Genomic DNA, 19,107 nt, shown 5'->3' with positions numbered 1-19,107 from the left:
TACTTTCTTTGCTTCCTCTACTCTCCATTTTAATTATCCTGTTGTCTTCATGTTCAGAAGAGTTAGCCAGAATATTCTGAAGGAGATATTATATTGCATAATATACAGTATACGTTATATACTGCTTCACATGATCCATGTTTAGTAGAGGTATACAAATTTCAACAAGGTCTGCAAAACCAAGAACAGTCTGAGCATGTTCAGAGTGAAGTAAAAGACACATTTTTTTTTCCAATTCAAATGAATGCTACAAACCAATTCAATTTAATGAAAATGTTGCAGGTGGTTTTAATTTAAATACAGAACAAAGGCTGAAACAAAGCTTTCTGAACAACTTTACTGGCTTGTCTCAAGTCATCATTCATTCATTCTTCCAGGTAAAGAGGAACTTGCTTCACTGCTCCATTTACTCCACTTATTGTACCAAAAAAAAGGCAAAACCAACCAAATAAGCAAAATCCAAAACAAATAAGCAAGCAGCAATCCTTCCTCTGAAGTTCTTAAATCTCAGATATATTTAGCAAAGTAGTTGAGAAGCAAAGTGTGGGATGCTGACATACGGAAGTGGGTGTTTCCAAGGTAGTACATTATTCCCTGAAGTTGTTGGTATCTTTTTGGAGCTAAACAATTTATTTTTCTATTTTTTAAATTGCTAACAACTTGAAGATAAAAATTATGAATAAAAAGAATGTTGAGAATGCACTCAATCTGATAGATGACTTAGTTTGTCTAAATAGTCTCTACCTTTGAAAATTGTAAAGTTTTGGATAGATTACCATTAGTAGAAAGAATTTGGGTATATTGAATATAAGCATTAACTTTATAATAATTGTTTTTTAAAAAGTGAATTTTAGCTAATAAATCTATATATACACATATACACTGTTTTTCCCAAAAATGAGAGAGAATAGACTGGGAGATGTCAGCAGACATGGAATGGGAGATTTCATTCATTCCTAGACACACATTACAGTTGTCTAATGGATAACTTTGGGAAGCATAGTAAAAGAAGTCTTCAACTCAAAACACTTGTTCTGAACATAATATATACTTAAATTTTCAGTGGGAAAAGGACCTGTGTGACCCAACAGACCAGTGTTGCAGCATATTCTACAATTAGTATGTAAGTACAATAAGGTGGTAATGGCTCAGTATAATTACCATCAAATCGCATTTAAGTTAATCAATAATTAAGTTGATGGTTATGTTAAATTTTCAGTAGCCTTTAAACATCATAACTGGCACAGCTGTGCTGTTTCAAAGACTCAAAGAATTAGGTACACATGAATCTCAAACCACACACACACAAAATGCTTTGGCAGGACAAAGGAATATTTTCCTGACTATTTGGCAACAGTTAGAAAGGACCAACACCACAGTGAACATGTATGTAATTAAAAATATTCTAGCTTTAAACCAAACATACTATAATCTGCTATTATAATCTGAACATTCAGAGTTTATCATCAATGGATTCATATGTTTATATTTTGCTTGAATATTAACATAAACAGCAAGATTGTTGATGTTTTTTATTACTATCCTGTGAAATACACTACCCTCTTTCATGAGATCTTCAACCTTCTTATCTGTTGACGTGATTATTTTCTTTTCTCCTGTATAATCTGGATCTTCTGGATATAACTCATCTCCTGGGGGCAGAAAAAAGTTTTAGTTACAAATTGCCTACCTTATTTTTCAGCCTTTTGATTGAACGACACTAGCAATTTTTTAATACTTATCAGGACATGAAACTTGGTGGAATGTATTTCACAATACAAAAGTAAATTGCTTCTAAACATCTTCAGATTTAAAGATACACCCATAAACTTCTGAAGTATCTGTAAGTGACACTGCAGTGCACATTCAAGGTGTTGATTTGAATGTTCCAGTGTTCCTGGTAATACTAATATGCTATAATCACAGATTGGTCAGATACGAGTTTATATAATAGGCAGAGAACAAGACAAATACTTTTCCAAGTGTATAAAGATAGGCTACAGTAGGACTAAGAATAGAAACTGTTATTTTGTTCTGTTTTGTTAAATAAAACAGCGTTTGCCATATAAATGCATGTGACTCTTGTGCAAGAGTGCTAATATACACAAATCCAGAAATTCTAGAGGTCAGTAGTGATTAAAAAAAAAAAGACAGGAGAAAGCATAATGAAAAGCAAACTAAAGAAGCAGAAAATAATAAATCATAGATGCAGTTTTTCGTAGGGAGAAGGCAAAATGTACATGACTGAAATGAGAGAGACAGGGCAGGAGGAAAATGAATTAGTGTATCTCTCTACTATCACTACATCAGTGAAGACTGATGCTGCAGCTATGCTTGATCCACTTGCCCTTGCAAAGGCAGACACATAACTGAAGTAAATGAGAATTCCCACTGAAAAGGACTAAATAGGACAAGTTCTAATACATCCTTCAGATGAAAAAAAGTGGAAATGCTAGAATATCTTCATAAAAAAATATATTAATGGCAACTATATGAGACAATGAGATTATGAGTAAGTACAGAAAGACTAGCTGTCTGATTCAGTAGCTTGTCTCTGACAGTAGCCATTATCAACTGTATCAAAGAAGGAAGCCGAACAGTAGAAAAAGCATGCAGTAACTTAATGGTAAGGAAAATGTTCTTTTAAGTCATAGATGGGTTTATGTCATGTGGCTTGAGTATGTATTAATTCCAAAGTTTTAATATCTAAAAGAACCTTCATCTGTTTTCTTACCTGGCAATAGCTGAATGTAGCCATCTGAAGCAGTTAACATCACAGGCATCCAACGTTCACATCCCTCTAGAGCTCTATCAGAGCTGAACTTCTGTAACTCACTGAGTGAAGAGAAGTTGCACAGCCTACACAATTCATAGAACTGAGGTGGAGGAAACCATATTTCTTGAGATTTAAAGCGTTCAATGGCTTCTGGAGGTGATGACCACTGTAAGATGAAAACAAGCCTTGAAATAATAGTTTAATCAGCAGACAGAAAGTATCAGTAACTTTAAAAGCCATTAGCAAGTAAGTCTTTACGGAGAAAAAGCTTGAAACAGTCCAAATTTTCTGAAAACAATAAAACCCATGTATAAACTATACCAAAATAGCAACAAAAAGACATTTTAAAAAATTGAAAAAAACATAATAAAAGCAACCTATAAAAATTACTCTTTTTCCTATAAAAATAAATAAGTTTTTATTTTACACGTAGGCATGCCAGGTTTGGAAACTAAAATTGAGACTTCTTTTAGGGGCCTGACTAACAGTCTACTGAAACCACAGAAAACCTTAAACTCAATGTGAACTCAGTTAACAGAGGTTGCTGCTGATGCTTCAAGAATTAAAAGTACCTTTAAACATCTGCTTCCTATACACATTGTTTTCAGCGCATGAACACCCAGCCATTCATGCTTGAACACTGCGCTTGTTCTGCATGTTGAAACCATTAGTAATCTTCATTTCATCTCATATGGTGAATTCGATAATATAAATGTGTTCATAAGCATTTGTAGTAGATTTATGCTGTTATTAACAAAATTATAACAAACATGAACTCTTTTGAAGATAAGATCTTGGGTATTTTTAAATTTCTGTAGCAAGATCTGTTCAAAAAACAAATATAGAAACATCAGTAATACTAAAATTGTTAGGTAAACTTCTACAGAACTCTCTGGTTTCTCCTCTACTTCTAACTTGCTTTCAAACTTTTCAGAATTCTAGAAAAACTTAAAGACCCTAAAGACCTGAGCTGTCTTTAAGAATTTTCTTCATGAAGTTTTTTTACTCTTTTACCCCTCCAATTAAAAAAAGAAAGTAAAAAAATCAATATAGCTCCAAAAATGGTTTTAATAATACACAATTTCAACAGGTTTGTATGTTACTTAAGATATTTCAAGTAATTACAAGACAAAAATTACTAGCAGCTTTTGCAGCCCTGGAACGCTCTGTACATACCACATGGATCTCTCCAAGCATACTGAATGTTAAGGGTGTAACAGCAATACTCCGTTGGTACTCCACGAATAAATGTATAAGAAGTGATTACTTGTCATCCACCTTTGACAGATACAGTAGTTCAAAGTGAAAATGATCTGACGTGACAGACATCCTATGCCATAAAACTTAATGTAAGATGACCTTCAAGAAACACCCTCTTCTGCCAGCAGGTAGAGCTGCACGTTTGATTAAAGGGGTCAGTGGCAGTTACTGATTGGAAGGGGAGATGTACAAGGGAGAGGGTTACCATGAAGATGAAAACTCCCCTTTCCTTTCCTCACATCTTAAGGGAGCGCTATCAGGACGGCTAGAGAGCTAGACCTTTGGACGGCCATTTGATGGGACTGTACTGGAGGTTTCTGTGAGGCGGGGTGTGAAGAGGGGGGCTGCATGGGGCAGAAGCAGGCCCCCCGTGCTTGCTGCCATCGGAACGCTCGCACGGCCGGGCGGTGCGGCGCGGCACGCCGAGTGAGTGCGGTGAGCCCAGGCACCTCCTCCTGTGCCAGCCCCCTGCGGGGCTGCAGGCGCTCTTACCAGGAAGGCTGTCACCTCTTGGTCGTCCTGCGAGGTGTGGGGCGGCCGCTTCTCCAGGCAGCACAGGTAGAAAGCCGTGTCATAGCGCCGGCCGCCGCGACCAGCCCTGCCGACGGGGGTCAGCCAGTTGCTCCACTCCTGCAGCGCCCAAATATTGGGGACGCAGCCCAGGCGCCGGCACAGCTGCAAGAAGCAGGCCGGGTCCTCCTGCACCCGGCGCCGCCACTCGCTCAGCTCCGCGGCGGGGGGCAAGTGCTCCGCTGGCAGCAGGGGGGCCGGGCCGCTGCCCGCCGCCGGCCCGCGCCCCGGCACTAGCAGCAGGATTCCCGCCTCCTCGAAAGTTTCCCTGATAGCGCAGATGCGGAAGGCGACTTCCCCCGGCAGCGGTGAGCCCAGCCGCTCCCGGTCGGTGGCGAAGAGCGGGGCCCGGCTGCAGCCGAGAGGCGGCGGCCTCACGAGGCCCAGCCCGCAGTGAGGCGAGGCGGGCAGCAGCCCCAGCCAGTCAGCGGAGAAATCCGCCGCCTCCACCAGGCCGCCCGGGAAGACGTGGGCGCTGGGCATGAAGCTGCTGCGGGAGCTCCGCTGCAGCAGCAGCAGCTCATAGTCAAAGAGGCCGAGCGGGGAGCGCGGCAGCCGCGCCGGCGTGCCCGCCGCCAGCAGCAGCGTGGCCGCTTCCCTCCAGTGCCGCAGCCGCGAGTTCATCTTGAGGGGTGGAGGAGGCGGAGGCCGCGCTGCGGGGCCGGCCGGGCGCCACCGCCGCCTGGGCTCCCGGAGGAGCCACTGCAACCGTAGGCAGCGGGCGGGAAAGCCCGGCGGGCCTCGGCCGTGGGGGCGGTCAGCGCGCGGCTCCGCCGAGTGAACGCTTGGCCCGCCCAGAGACGTAGTGGGAATGGAGGCCTGTCAGAAACAGCCAGTAATGCCTCCGTCCCGATCAGCCTTAAGCCGGTAAGTAGTGTCCTCAAAGGGCAAAAGCTTAAGGAAATACAGCGGGTTTAAAGGCACAGGGCGAATGGCTGAGAGAAACGAAGTGATGGCTTTCAATTTACTTGAAAATCCATGGACTGGAGTAGTTTGCACTTCCTGAGGTTTCATGGCACTGAGTGTATTTACAGCAGGACAAGATGTAAATGTTGAATAGCTACCTTGCACCCCAAAGTCTTCCCGAGTACTGCTGAAGGGACTGTAATTACAGCACAAGGTCAGGAACCAAGGACTCTCATTTGTAATCATAATACTGCTGTTGACCCGCCACCTGGCCTCAGAGAAGTCTCCTTATCTCAATTCCACATCAAGGCATGTTGATAACAAAAATCATTTTAGGTCTTTAATTAAACATGTCATGCTCCAAGTTCTAGTAGACTTCAAAAGGGAGGAGTATGTAGAATTTTAATTAATTTTTATTACAGAGCTCTTCTGTTTTGAGGCTTTTAAGTACCTTGTTGTCTGAAAAAAAAAAGATATATTCAGGCAAGATAGTAAAACCTTGAAAAAGCCCTTTGAACAGACTTTTCACTTTAGGAAACATTTTATTTTATTTTGTTAATTTAACATTGGATTTTGATTCCTCAATTTAATCATAGATTGTTTTTTTGAATTTGTAAGCAGAAGAAAGCTGATGACCCAGGTTGAGAAATTTTGTAAGAATGATATCTGCATGTAACATGGAGAAACCTCCTATTCATAATCCTTCTCTTGCTAGATTTCGTTTGGCAAATACCCAGATACCTGCACATGCCTCTGACAACTTCTCCATTTTATTTTTTATTTGGCCATGTACTTAATGCCTGTGAGATGTGGCTCACCTGAAATGATGTTTAGAGGCAATTTAACCAATGGGATGCTGGAATATGTCAACTGACAAAAACAAAAATATAGTCAAGGTCTAACAGAGACACAGCTGGGCCGTAAGTTCATCCTGACGCTAGGCTGCAGTTGGCAGAGAATAGGTCAGCCAGCCAGCTGATTATACTAAAACTGGGGCAGAACACCAGCTGCGGTATAGCCAGACAATATACAAATCTGCCCTCCCTCTCCTTTCCTTCCTCATGACCAAATAAATATACAAGCAAAACCGGGACATATTGTAACTCTAGCCTCCTTTTTCATACTAATTTGATCATTGTTGCTCAGCAGTGATTACTGTCTTAGGCAATGGAAGCATAAGGTCCATTAATGTGCCTGTTTCCTAGTAGAAGGCATTTTGAACCTAAAATCACAATGTTCACCTCGTATTTGTTTGCCTTTTGCACTCTTAGTTATACTTAACACTATTATACTTTTATTTTATTGTGTTAAGTATACATCTTGTTAGGAATGTGCTTTGCTTCAAAGCTGCTGTACTGGTAAAATATTAATAAACTACTGAGGTTTTTCAAGATTTAACATCCAATGACTTGATGGCTGATCAAAAAGATTTAGGGTCCATTATGTCAGATCATTTCAGCATAAAGGCATTTTAAGTAGAAAGTACTCGGGTACCAATAACGAACAACATCATTTTCAAATCAGTTGTAATACCAGCACATATACAAAACTGTCTTACTATAGCAAAAATGCAGTGTCTGGTATCCCTGGAACATTATTTCAGAACATCTTTAGGAAAATCTGATACAGAATAGTGCAGATTATATTGTTATCTTAAGTTTCTAAATGCGATTGTTTTTATTTTTTTTTTACCTAGCACACTGTAAAGTCTCACAAGTGCTAGTATGTAAAGCAGGAATATTCTGGAAAACAGTTCCTCTGGTTTCACTGGTATCCACTGGTAATACATTAAGCAGATCTAATTTCATAGTCATTCTTGCATGCGGGGTGGAAATTGAATGTGTGGCTGGCATATATGCTGTTATTTGCACCTCAAACACATACAGAATACCAGGACTGTTGGTAGCGAAATAGTTGTGTGGTTATAGCATTGTTCATGACTGTTCTCAGCATCTGAAGCAGTCCTTTGGAACCAAAGACAGCCAAGTACAAGTTAAGGCAAACATTACTCTCTGCTGCAGTTGCTGCATTTTTCCACACAGTGCTGTGGTATGTAAGGCACCGCTTACCCCTAAGAAGGATGACATTCCTTACCCAAGGGTCAGCATATTCACCCTATTGATGGCAATTTTTTAACTTCCTTTCATTATTGTCTTACAAAGAGTAGTTCAATATCTGTTCATGACAAAGCTGAAGTCATCTCAAATTCCAGGAGCATGTGAGTCTTTAATTGACCCAGTTATCAGGACTGGAGGTAGCGGGCGGTTCTAAGGATGAACACTCAAACCCTGAGTGTTTGATACTCAGAAACTCTGTGAGCAAAGATCAAGGGTGCAAAGGGATGTTTTACCCCCTTCCAGTTTCCTATTAAGAAAAGCAAAAGCTAAGCGCTGTGAGTGTGCATTTATCTGCTCTCTCAAAGCCACAGCTAACTTGCTGGAGATAGCTCAAATGAATATAGAACGTGTTAAAGCCAAACTAGATGTAAGGTTGTCTATAAAGCATGTTTCATTTCTTCATCTCCAACTTGGATGACTTCTTTTTTCAATATATTTTGCTAAAATACAGAGCTCGTTTCACTTGTACTTAAAATTTGCGTAGCGTTATGAGTAATTTCAGAAAGAATGCAAAATCTGAGAAAATCTGTTACTCAGGAATGCCAATCCTAAACCAAGCATACTAGTTTATTCCATTACTGTAGTATAAGCGTTCCAGCACAAGGGCATTCTACGTCGAGCTGGGCTCTGGCATTATGCTTCAAGGGCCAGTATGTAGGCTGGGAATACTTTAAAGGAGACTTTAGTTTGGAGAAAACTCTCCCCATAGCAAGAATTAGCTAGAGATATGTGTGATATAGATGAAAAAAAAAGTATTTTTGCTAAAAAATTAAGAATTCGACTGCCTTTCTTGCTTCTTTTATGCCAGAACATACAGTTGTTAATCTAGTGGACCCCAAATACTTCTGTATTTCAGGTTGTTTTCAAAAACAGATCGTGCTGTATTAAAAAATAAACCCTTCTGAAGTCATGCAAAAGTTACGTCAAATGAAACACTGTAAGATTATCGCACTGGTAATAATTCTTTGTGGGATCATATTTCAGCATTGTGGAGGTTACTTCAACATTTTTCTTTCCACTTCAGTTACTGCTTATGAGAAAAAGAAAATGTCAGTTTGTTTAAAGAAAAAAGATGCAGGTCACTAGATACGTAGAAATGATTGTAAAATTAGCTTTCTGTTTTTTTTGTGCATGATTAGAATACCTAGCAATAGAACGACTTAATTGCTTTTTGTCACATCATTGCATAAATTATGTTGCACATACAGATCAGTGCAGATCACATCACTGTAGTAATTAATTTCAGATGAAAAACAAAGTCCACCATTATTTCACAATTGAATTTAGCTGACATGCTATCCTGTGAGTTGGAGATTATTATACTAAGTCAGTTCTTGGTTTAATTTATATGCATCTGGTAAAAGCTTTGTCCCTACGCAGATGTAGTGTCTACTATATCGAACAAATTGGTAAAACCTCAAGTATCAAAAAACGAAGAGATTTCACTGAACATGTCTACTACTTCTTAAACTGGCTTATTTCAAATGACATTCTAAAGCTTTTAGATTGTTTAGCTCATATAATATCAATGAATAGGCAGACTCAACAAATCATATAAAAAGTAAATAGATTATTCACTGTATAGTTTTCCAAGTATTGTGTCCAAAGTGTGAATAAATATCAAATCTAGGAAATGCAGGTTTATAATTATAGCACCATTATATAGATTGACAAAAATAAAAAATATAGCTACCTTCGTAGAAAACAATATTCCAACAAATCAAAGCAGATCAGAAAACTAGGTTACAGATAGTATTAACAACTGGAAATGTTCTGCTTCCAACAGACGCATAATGGATTACGTGTCTTACGCAAACTGAAATTATGGTTCTAATTCTGCAGCTTTTAATTACATGAATAGTCTTCACACATGTAATTTCTCCCTAAACTGAGTAGTGATGGCTTATATGAGTAATGTTTCAGACCACTTCCTCTAGGTCCCAGAACTCAAATGTGTATTTATATATAAAGTTACACACGCAATTAGCATATTAGATTAAGTTGCTAAGGGAGTATCATGTTTGGTGTGTCAGGTACTCTTCAGTCATTTTATATGGTATAAATAGTTAAATATTTTTTTCTGTCTTTTCTCATTTCCACCTTTCTCACTTGTTTTTCCCCCAAGTTTTATGCTATTTATATGAGGATTCTTCAAGATCATGCAAAGGAATTGCATTTGAATTTTTTTTTTTTCTCTCAAGACAATTATATGTGGCTGTAAGACCTGACGTTTACTACTCTTACAAAAAACTCATGATTTTTGAAGTAATGTTTTAGGCTATGTAATTCCTTAATGCTGTGACACATCAATGAGTTTAACTGTGTATGTTCTTTGAACATTTGTGCGTGTGAGACAGACTTGACTGATCGTAGACTTCAGTGATTATTTTAATGCATTGTGGAAAACTGACCAAAGTAACAGACCACACATCTATACTATGATTGTGACTTCCATTTCTGTGCAGTTGAATTAGAACTAGCTTTTAGAGGATTTGTTAGTTTGTTTAATTTGGTGGAGGTGTAATTAGTACGTATATGATATTATTTACAATACAGTGTAAATAAAAGAAAACATACAGTTCAATCAAACAAAACAAAACAAAACACCCCACCTGACCCTGTGGAGGCTTAAGAAGTAAATTTCTGACACTTAGGAAAACCACAGTAGATACTCTTGACAAAATTACTGGAACTGAGCAATAAACATAATTGCTTTTGCTAACTAGCCTATGTGGGTGACAGATTTACGGAGATGCTGTAATTTTATTTGTATTTGCCTACATGGCTTCTAGTCACATTGCTTGAAGCATGAAATGCTTGTGCTTGGCTGCATGAGAAGATGCAGAAGAGCCTTCATGCTGGTTAAATGCTATGTGACTTTTCACCTTTCTGCAGGTTTAATCAGTGGTAGCTGAATAAGCTGCATTTCTAACTGCATCACAGTACTGCAGCAGCAAGCTGTCAGGACAGATGACAGAATCCAGCCTTCTGGGACCACTTTCTTCCAATAGAAGGTCCCTTGTAGTGTGAAACAGAGAAAAGGGTTGTCTTTTGGAAAATTGATATCAACATGTAGCAAATAAAAATATTTTTACTCTTATTCTGTATTGAGTTAATCAGAGAATGGATAGTCAGTTCCACTCAGGGATATTTTATATTCTTTGTCCACTGGAAATAAGATACTACCTTCTTATAGAGAAGCTATAGTTTAACATTGTGATGCTATTATATTTAACAAAAAGCATACTTTGCTAACAAAAGATGAAGACATATCTACATACATCCATCTCCTTCCTTTTCTTGTCCTTCCCTCAACACATGCAGATAATTTTATATGAAAGACATTCTTTTCTAATCCCACTTTTATTGTATGCTTACCATAGCAAATGCTGCTCACGTGTAGACTACTATTTTGTCCAGATCTCTTCCTGCATTAAAAGACTTACACATAATCGTATTGAGAGAAAGCATTTAGAGATCTATAATCTACTGGTCTTACTGAATGACTTTTTACATAATGAAAATCTGTGAAGGGTAAATATGTTGACTAGGAGTTGCATTAGCACTTAAATACAAAGTATTTCTGGAAAATCTACATAAACAACACAAACCTTGTAAGAGAAAGAAAAGAAAGCCCATAACCAATCCTTTCAGACTACAGAAAATAAGCACTTGTTTAATTTTTAATCCGAAAGCTAATGACATCAGTTGTTTGGTCCATTTTTAAATAATAGCATTTATGTAAAAAATACTTACATATTTGCATGAAGAATTTTGAAATTAATTTTATTTCATATTCATAATGCTGAAGTTTGATGTTACATTGTTTGCAACATAAGGAGAATCACTAATTATGGTTCTGTGTTCATTTTGTTAGTAAACTAAAAAACAGTGTAGAGGGTTTTTATGCTGATAGACTGGAAGTTCTGGAATAAAATTACAAATTGCTGCATTTAACATACTCAGTTCTGATAGTTTGATATAACTGTTGATTGTTGTTGCTATCAATACCACAGGACCAAATTTCACACATTAGGTTGTGTGTATCTTTTGTTAAAGTAAATGCAAGCTTTGCTGGCTGAAGGGGAGCAGAGTTTGGATCCTAACACAGTGAGGATCTAATACATTAGCCTAGTCTAATACGTTCTCTAGTTTTCAGTTGCCCAGGCCAATGGTTCCGTACTTTACTCAACAACACTGAACAACCAGTGGTGAAGGCAATGTCATCCCTGTTACCCTAAATGTTATTGTACCTGTTTCCTAAGGCAGAGATTTCTTGACTTTTCAGACTGCTGATTCCCTTGCAGTATAAATTAAGATGTATCACTATGTTCAACTTTGGGAGCTTGAGAAGGGTGCATTTATGTAAAGAAAACTGTAATAAGAGGGCTTAGCATGTTGCTTTTACTCCTGTGGTTGAAATAGGAACTTTTTGTTTAGAAAAGCTTACTGAAAAGCTGTATTAATGCAGTTTTTGTTTGGTTTTAGTTACTGCTGCAAGCCAACCAGTAAGTTATAAGAACGTACTTTATTTTAAGTTAAATAAATAGTGACAGTAACAAGTTTGAATTACTCGAAGTGTAGAAAATACCACCCATGCACAGGCAAAACCAGTGTTATTCAAGTCAGGAGTAAGATTTTAGTATACAGCAAATGTAATGTGTGTATCTTGTGAATAAAGACAAAAGAACTGAAGTAGAACAACATTGAAATTAAGCAATGACCATCTTCTTTTGTACTGAAAACACAATAACATTCTCATTCACTGATCAGCATGAGAGTATTTGCATTTTCATCATGCTATTTAAATACAGAGTATTTTGAAGTTTGACTTCCCATTTTTCACTTAAAAAAAAAAGCATTTCCAGTCTCCTTCCAGTTGCAGTCAAGTGGGGAAAAAAATTAAGACTGCAAATCTACAACATCTCTTTATTTCTTAATTTAGAAGAAGCATCAGTACTTCTGCGCAATGGTGGTTTCATCTTGTTTTGATTTTGTGCGCTGTTGTGCCTGAACTCTGTGACATTGAGCATACACATGTATAAAGTGTAGGAGATTAATGGCAGGAACATTATCCATTTAGATGGTGTCAATCCTCTGTTAGAATTCTACTTAATCTTTTAATTTCAGATAACCTAAATATAACATGATACAGATTTTTAGGAACAAACTAATGATGAATAAATCTGCAGCCAGCTTTGTCTTAAGATTTGAAAATACATTATTTTTCCAAGGTCCAATCCTTTAAATACTAATTATGTGCATATTCATAATGAAGCAAGACTTACATAATTATATGAATTCTTTGAGTCCTGTATCCAAAAATCCAAATTTCAAAAAATGCAACAAACTGAAAATTTACAATTTACCAGCTCACTGAGGCTTGCTTTTGAAGATGTGATGACCTATTCTTAAAAATTCGTCTACGCAACTAACTGTGGATAAACAATATACTCACTTCAGGATACCAAGATAAAAGATAATTAATACTGTAGGTGCTACCATTTACTTATCCACCAGAAACCAGACTTGCAGTACTTGGGTTTTCAGAACATGTGGTTAAACGATCTGATTTCTAAAGGAACATGGAGTTTTCAGAGTCCAAGTTCTTATCCACCTTCCTGTGAACTAAGTAAAAGGAGAGTGCAAAGAATGAAAATACCCACAAATCCTTAGTGCCTAGTGGTGGCAGTCCAAATATGTACATTCTCCTGCAGCTTTTGCTGTATTTGCCATAAATATGTTTACTCAATATGATTGTGAAGGAGATCATCTCATTTAAATCAACACACAGCAATTAAACCTTGTCTAGACAGACTGAAACAGTAGCACCTATAAATACAGGCTTGACTTTGTTAGAATGTTGCCGGGGATTTCTACCAACCTAGATTAACTACGTATAAAACGCATCCTATGGAATGATTGAAATACAATCGAAAGGAATGTGGAATCATCTTATAGAACTGTGAATTCCCATGAGAATGGAGCTAGACTGGATCAATGTGCAGAACTCACGTTATCCTTCAACGTAATGATAGTCTACTGTCTTTAATTCAGGCCTTCACTTAGTATTTTTCCTCACCTACATTATTTTTTTTCTCACCTACAAGTGACCAGATTCAAATTTGTTACACACTTTTTCTCCCCAAATCCAGTTCTCTTAAATTTTAAAGAATAAACTGCTGCAGTTTTTCAAAGTATGTTTAGTTCTTAACTCAAAAATATTAGCTGTTTATAAGCATTGTCAACATAATTTTATTTAACAAGCATGAAGATTGTCTAGTAACTCCACAAAACATGTCCGATTGTTACTTTTTGATAATGTGTCCATAATAATCAATGCAGAAGAATAATAACTTACTAAAAACCCAGTATTACAAGGTCTTTATATTTGTCTGTGGGGTGCCTCATACACCTATGGCACTATAAAGTCTCTGCCAGGCATTCTTGGAATGGGTAGTGTGTGTTCACAGTAACGGAAGACATTTCCGTAGGTTACATAATAAATACCATAATAGATAGGGCCTTCTACAAAACATTATAGAGCTTCTCCGCAAAGTTCGTGTCTATCCCCCCAATTTTACATTTAAACGTTGACAATTTTATAAGGAAGCAGTGGAAGGTTTTATGCGGCTCTTGCATTTACCTCCCAAAATTGCAGTGTATCAAATCGGACCAATCCTACAGGCTTCCTGTTTCGCAAATGATTAATCGGACATGAATGAGATATGAAACTGAGACACATTTTCAGCTTTGTCTGGATTTCTGCAGAAATGTGACTGTACATATACAGGCATCATACATATACAACATGAGAGGGGATCTCTTTTTGGACTATTAGAAAGGTTGGCTTTAACTTTACATAATTTTTGTTTGCCAAAATCTATTTTTAAAAATTACTGCTTTTGCTATGGGTAGATTCATTACTCCTATTGTCATAGTTAATTGTGAAGTGCAAACTGTTTGCTTCTACAGAAAGAAAAAGTTGAACCAGTGGCAAGAATCAGCCTTTCTGCAGGGGAAGACAAAATCATGGTAAACGTGGATGAGAACCATGAGGCTTGCTAGTATTTTTCTGAATGTGGAACTCCTCCTTTTTTTCTCTCTGGATTTGGAAAGCCATTAGTCATTCGTGTTCTCTGCCAACCCATGCAACTGGGTTCTGTACAATCCAGTCTAAATCAACAAACAGTATTTGGTATCAAACATTGCTTGTTCTGTTTTCTCCATTCTCCTCCACAACTCCCCCCTCCCCAACCACTGACTTATCGAAAATAGAGGTGGTTTACATTCTTTTATTGGGGTTTTCGTCCTTCCCCTTTTCCTCCACTGAAATAACATCTTATGTATTTGATGAAAAAAAACCCCAAACATGTTCTGTTCACTATGTCGGACAAAACACCTGTGTTAGCCTCCAAATTTGTATTAACTCTCAAATACTGTAAACAGTGACCAGCAGCAAACACCAGAGCCTATTCAAGAACAAAAAATACAGGCTTCTGAGAATAGTGGTCTATTAATAGCAGACAAATCCCTGTTATAGCCAGTAGTGATAATACCCTGATACTTCATAGTTAACCGTTACAAGTCCAGCAGATGAAGACATCCTATTCTGCAGGCTGATTTGCATCTCTTTTCTTCAAAAAGCAGGAAGAAACAAATTGTGCATTTTAGGATATTGAGAAGCAAAAGTTTTGCTTTGTTCTTTCAAGTGCTAGGTTTAAATTCTTAGCTCATCCAAGTGACCCATTTTGAAATTAAAGGTGAGGCGTGAAACACTCCAAAGACAGACTGGAGGAGGGTCGCTCTTGTCAGAGCCTGCACCACCCTAAGAGAGTTTTACCACACACACTGCCAGGACAATAGCGATAATGAGCACAGCGGAGAAAATAATCCCAGCTAGAACTTTGCTGATATCGCAGAAGGATTTATTTTCCTCCACAGAGATCATGCCAATAGAAGAAGCACCCACGCTGATGGTGGATTTTAGTTCAGCCCCTGGGTCTTGCTTAGCCTCTACTGTCCACTGGGGAACATTGACCTTCATTTCCATCTCGTACATCATCTCTCCTACCTGGTTGATTTCGTTCTCGAGGTCTTTCAAATCCACCACGTCTATATTGTGCTCAGCCTCGTATTTCATGTTCTGGATGCTCATTGCCCTGGCGGCCACGCCAGAGGTTCCTCCACTCATGCCTGTCTGGATCAGGTGCTTTTTGGGGACGTTTAGCGGGAACTCGTGGCCCAGCTCCAGGGCTCTCCTCATGTCGATCTCCAGGATCTCTAGGCACGTGGAGAAAATCACCCATAGCCTCTCGAACTCGGCTTTATCTTCTTTACTCACGGTTTTGTCCTTCAGGACCGTGGTGAGCTTGTTCCTGTTGGCCACCGCTAGCTCCTGGGCTTTCTGGCGGGTTTTCTTGAGCTCCTCCCGCAGGTTCTGGGAGTCCGAGGTGCCGCCGATGGTCAGCACCATGTGCCGGTAGCAGGCGGTCACCTTGTTGAGCGCGTCCAGCAGCGCTTTGCACTCCTCCTTCATCGTGATCCCGGCGGCGGCGCGGGGCTGCGTCCCCGCTGCTCTGCCCTGCTGCCGCTCCGCCCCGATCACCCGGTACCGGGACCAGGGAGCTGCCAAAGCCAGATGCTACCAGCACACATGGCAAGTGGTAGCTTCGGGTCGCGCGTGCATTCAGCACCCTCTTACCCGCCTCGCGTCCCCGCCGGCTGCTCAGGCGGCGCTGACGCCTCTGGGAGCCCAGGCGGGCTGCGGGGAGCCCCGGGGGGCAGGCGGCATCGCTCCCCGCCTGCTACTGCCGCCGTGCAGGAGAAGCGGGGCGGCTCATCCCGCACCGCGCTGAACGGCAGCCAGGGCTTCCAGCGATCGGGCGCTGCTTTTTGAAAAGCGCCAACACCGAGGAGGGACGGGAAAAAATATGCGAAGGATAAAGCTCTCGGGAACGAAAGCCGGGAAGCTGGCCGTCCCCGTCTGCCGCCGCGCTGCCGCTGCCCCGCCGCCGCCACTCGCCTTTAACTCGTCCCAGCTGGGCGCCCGCGGCGTCACATGGCGCCGCGCGGGGAGCGCCCGCGGCCTCCCGGGCGCGGCCCGGCCCGGCCCTATAAGCCCTCGCAGGCTCCGCCTCCGCAGGCTCCGGCCCCGCGGCGGCTGCCTGGCTCCTCGCTCGCTCCCCACCGGCGCCCGGCCATTGGCTTCGTGCGGCGCCGCCGCCGCGCCGGGCCCGCCCTGGATCCCGGTAGGGCTTGGCTGAGGCGCGGAGCGGTGGGGGGGTGGGCCGCCAGCGGCTCTTCTGCGGCCGGGGAGGAAGGGAGGCAATGTTGTCGGTGTAAGTAGCGCTCCCGCCTCGGGCGCCCCCGGCCCGCTGCCCGGCGGGAGGACGGCTTCCCGCGGCACCGAAGGGAGCGCGCCGTTGCAGGACCCGCTCTAGGGGGCGGCCCGGCCCGCGGGGCAGCCGCCGCCCGCCGCCGCGGTGCTCCCGGCGGTGGCCGCCCGCCCCTCCGTCACGGGGGAGGGGGGTAGGGCGCGCGCCCTGGCGCCGGGAGCGGCTCGGCCGCGGCCTGGCCGCCGTGCGGCGGGCGGGGGCTCTGCTGGCCTCCGCCGCGGCCTGCTCCCGGGCTGGGGCTGCGGCGCGGGACCGCCGAGCCCGCGCGGGGCGACGGGGGCTTTGCGGCGGGGGTCAGGGCCGGTTGCTCCCGTGCCATTCGGGCGCCCGGCGCCGCCGGCCTGGCGGCAGCTGCAGCCGCCGAACAGACGGCACTTGCCTGTGCCCGCGGTCTCGCTGGCACCTGCCTTCCGTGCCGCTCCCGTACCGCGGTAAAGCGGCAGAAACGTTTAATAGGTTGTTGAACTTCATTTCACCCCCGCTACGTGGGTTACTTACGTGAGGCCAGCCCTGTCGGACTCCTGCCAGACTTCGCGGTGCAGCGCGGGTCCCCGGCGTCGCAGGTGCTCCGGGCAGGGCTGGGGGAAAGAACTCGTGTCGTCTTCACCTTTCGCACGGCGGCCAGTGGGAAGTGCTGGTGTGCGATCCAGAATGTCTGCAGTTAGCTCAAGTCAAGCAATTGCACATCAGAAAGTACAGGGAACACACCAGTTCGTCGCTAGCAGAAATGATGCTTCACAGAGTACCTGTGTGAATGTGCTAAAGTACGATTAAGGATTAGTGATGGACACTAAGCTGCGTTTATATGTACATCTGGACCTCCTAGAAGAAGAGAATTGATGTCGAGTGCTACATAGTAAACTAAACTATGTTGTCTCTAGCACATGATATGCCTTCGTCAAAGTGGAGAACTTGCTTGTTATATGCTGCTATATATGCCTCAATGTTTGTGGGTAACTGAGTGGTTTTCTGATGCTGTAGTAACTTGAAAAAGATGTGAAGACATACTCCCATGAGAAGGGGAGCATGACCCTTCCCCTTATCATGCCACCCCTGTAGTGCAGTGTGTGCTATGAGCAATATGATCTGCTATGAGGAGCAGGGTCTAGGCAGACTGGCTTTCTGGTGCTGAGCCCAGCCTGAAGAGGGTCCTTCTGGATCTTGGTAGCTCGGATTCCACTGACTGTTTTTTTTTTTTGTTCTGCTTTAATTTTGGCCCTAATTCTAAGTCATATATAACTTCTGCTGCAGGTTGCCACCTGTGGAAGAAACTGCCTTTTAAATTCTGTAGATTGCCAAGTTACTACAGAGTACTAACTGAGTAGCTCTCTACCAATTTGTGTATTGGTAGCCTAGAAGCAGTGAATCAATAATGCCTGTTTCCTTGTAGGAGTAAAGAAACACAGGATGGTTTTGATGATTTGATTATAAGTGAAGTGTTATAACTGCTTAATCATTGTCAGGTGGAAAAAGGATTAGCTTTGGGTTTGCATCTGGAGTCCTATGTGACTTAAGTGTTAAGCTTATTGCTAACTAAATTATGCATATTTATGTGTGTATAGTAGCTGTGTTTAAAGTCTGCTACATGTCACTAAAGTTACTGTTCATTGTGGCACACTAGAAGCTTGAAACTGCTTCTCTGAAAGCAGCTGAAAAGGAGAGGGAGTGGTATGGTTTCAGAAACATGAGACTACTTAAACCTGAAGGTGGCAGCAGTTATAATCTGTATCAGATAGTGCCTAAATACATCTTTAGGTGTATCATGTGGGAAGAAAGAGGCTGTTATCAGATTAGTTCTAAATTAAATTAGCTGCATGCAATTATCTAATTCAGGTAGATTGTGGAAACTCTTAAATTTCAGTTGTAGTTTGTCAGACAGGCATGATGTTCTGAAAATCCAATCTTGATACTGCTTTCAAACAAGATGCTGACTATCCGAAATACAGTCCTGGGAAAACTGTTCGGATGGAGTGTAAAAATCCTTAGAAGTGAAATAGGAAGCAGCATAATGAGTAGGAGAAGAAATGTATTTCCTGGTTCTGTGTAAAGGCTTTTTTTGCAATAGATGTTAATGATCATA

At 41.5% G+C, this 19,107-nt stretch overlaps 3 protein-coding genes across 10 annotated transcripts in view; 1 reads left to right on the top strand and 2 right to left on the bottom strand.

Moving 5' to 3' along the window:
- Positions 1-241: 241 nt before the first annotated feature.
- NUDT19 (nudix hydrolase 19) lies at positions 242-5,255 on the bottom strand. Its single transcript, XM_075161327.1, has 3 exons — positions 4,529-5,255; positions 2,735-2,942; positions 242-1,652 (listed from the first exon to the last, which is right to left on the bottom strand). Exons 1-3 carry the CDS (start codon positions 5,228-5,230, stop codon positions 1,426-1,428), a joined length of 1,137 nt encoding a protein of 378 aa, XP_075017428.1. The 5' UTR covers positions 5,231-5,255; the 3' UTR covers positions 242-1,425.
- Positions 5,256-9,178: 3,923 nt separating this feature from the next.
- On the bottom strand, positions 9,179-16,700 carry RGS9BP (regulator of G protein signaling 9 binding protein). Its single transcript, XM_075161328.1, has one exon. The coding sequence runs from the start codon at positions 16,166-16,168 to the stop codon at positions 15,458-15,460; it is 711 nt and encodes a 236-aa protein (XP_075017429.1). The 5' UTR covers positions 16,169-16,700; the 3' UTR covers positions 9,179-15,457.
- A 71-nt stretch (positions 16,701-16,771) lies between these two features.
- ANKRD27 (ankyrin repeat domain 27) overlaps positions 16,772-19,107 on the top strand; it is a 49,886-nt gene continuing 47,550 nt past the window's right edge. For 7 of the 8 annotated variants that reach the window (XR_012675400.1, XM_075161320.1, XM_075161319.1 and 4 more), the window contains exon 1: positions 16,772-16,880. The gene's annotated coding sequence lies outside the window, so the exon portion shown is untranslated. The other variant, XM_075161324.1, reaches the window with a different exon arrangement.

This window comes from Calonectris borealis, chromosome 12 (assembly GCF_964195595.1).
Source record: "Calonectris borealis chromosome 12, bCalBor7.hap1.2, whole genome shotgun sequence".
Classification (NCBI taxonomy): Eukaryota; Metazoa; Chordata; class Aves; order Procellariiformes; family Procellariidae; genus Calonectris; species Calonectris borealis.
This window is presented reverse-complemented; position numbering and strand designations above follow the sequence as displayed.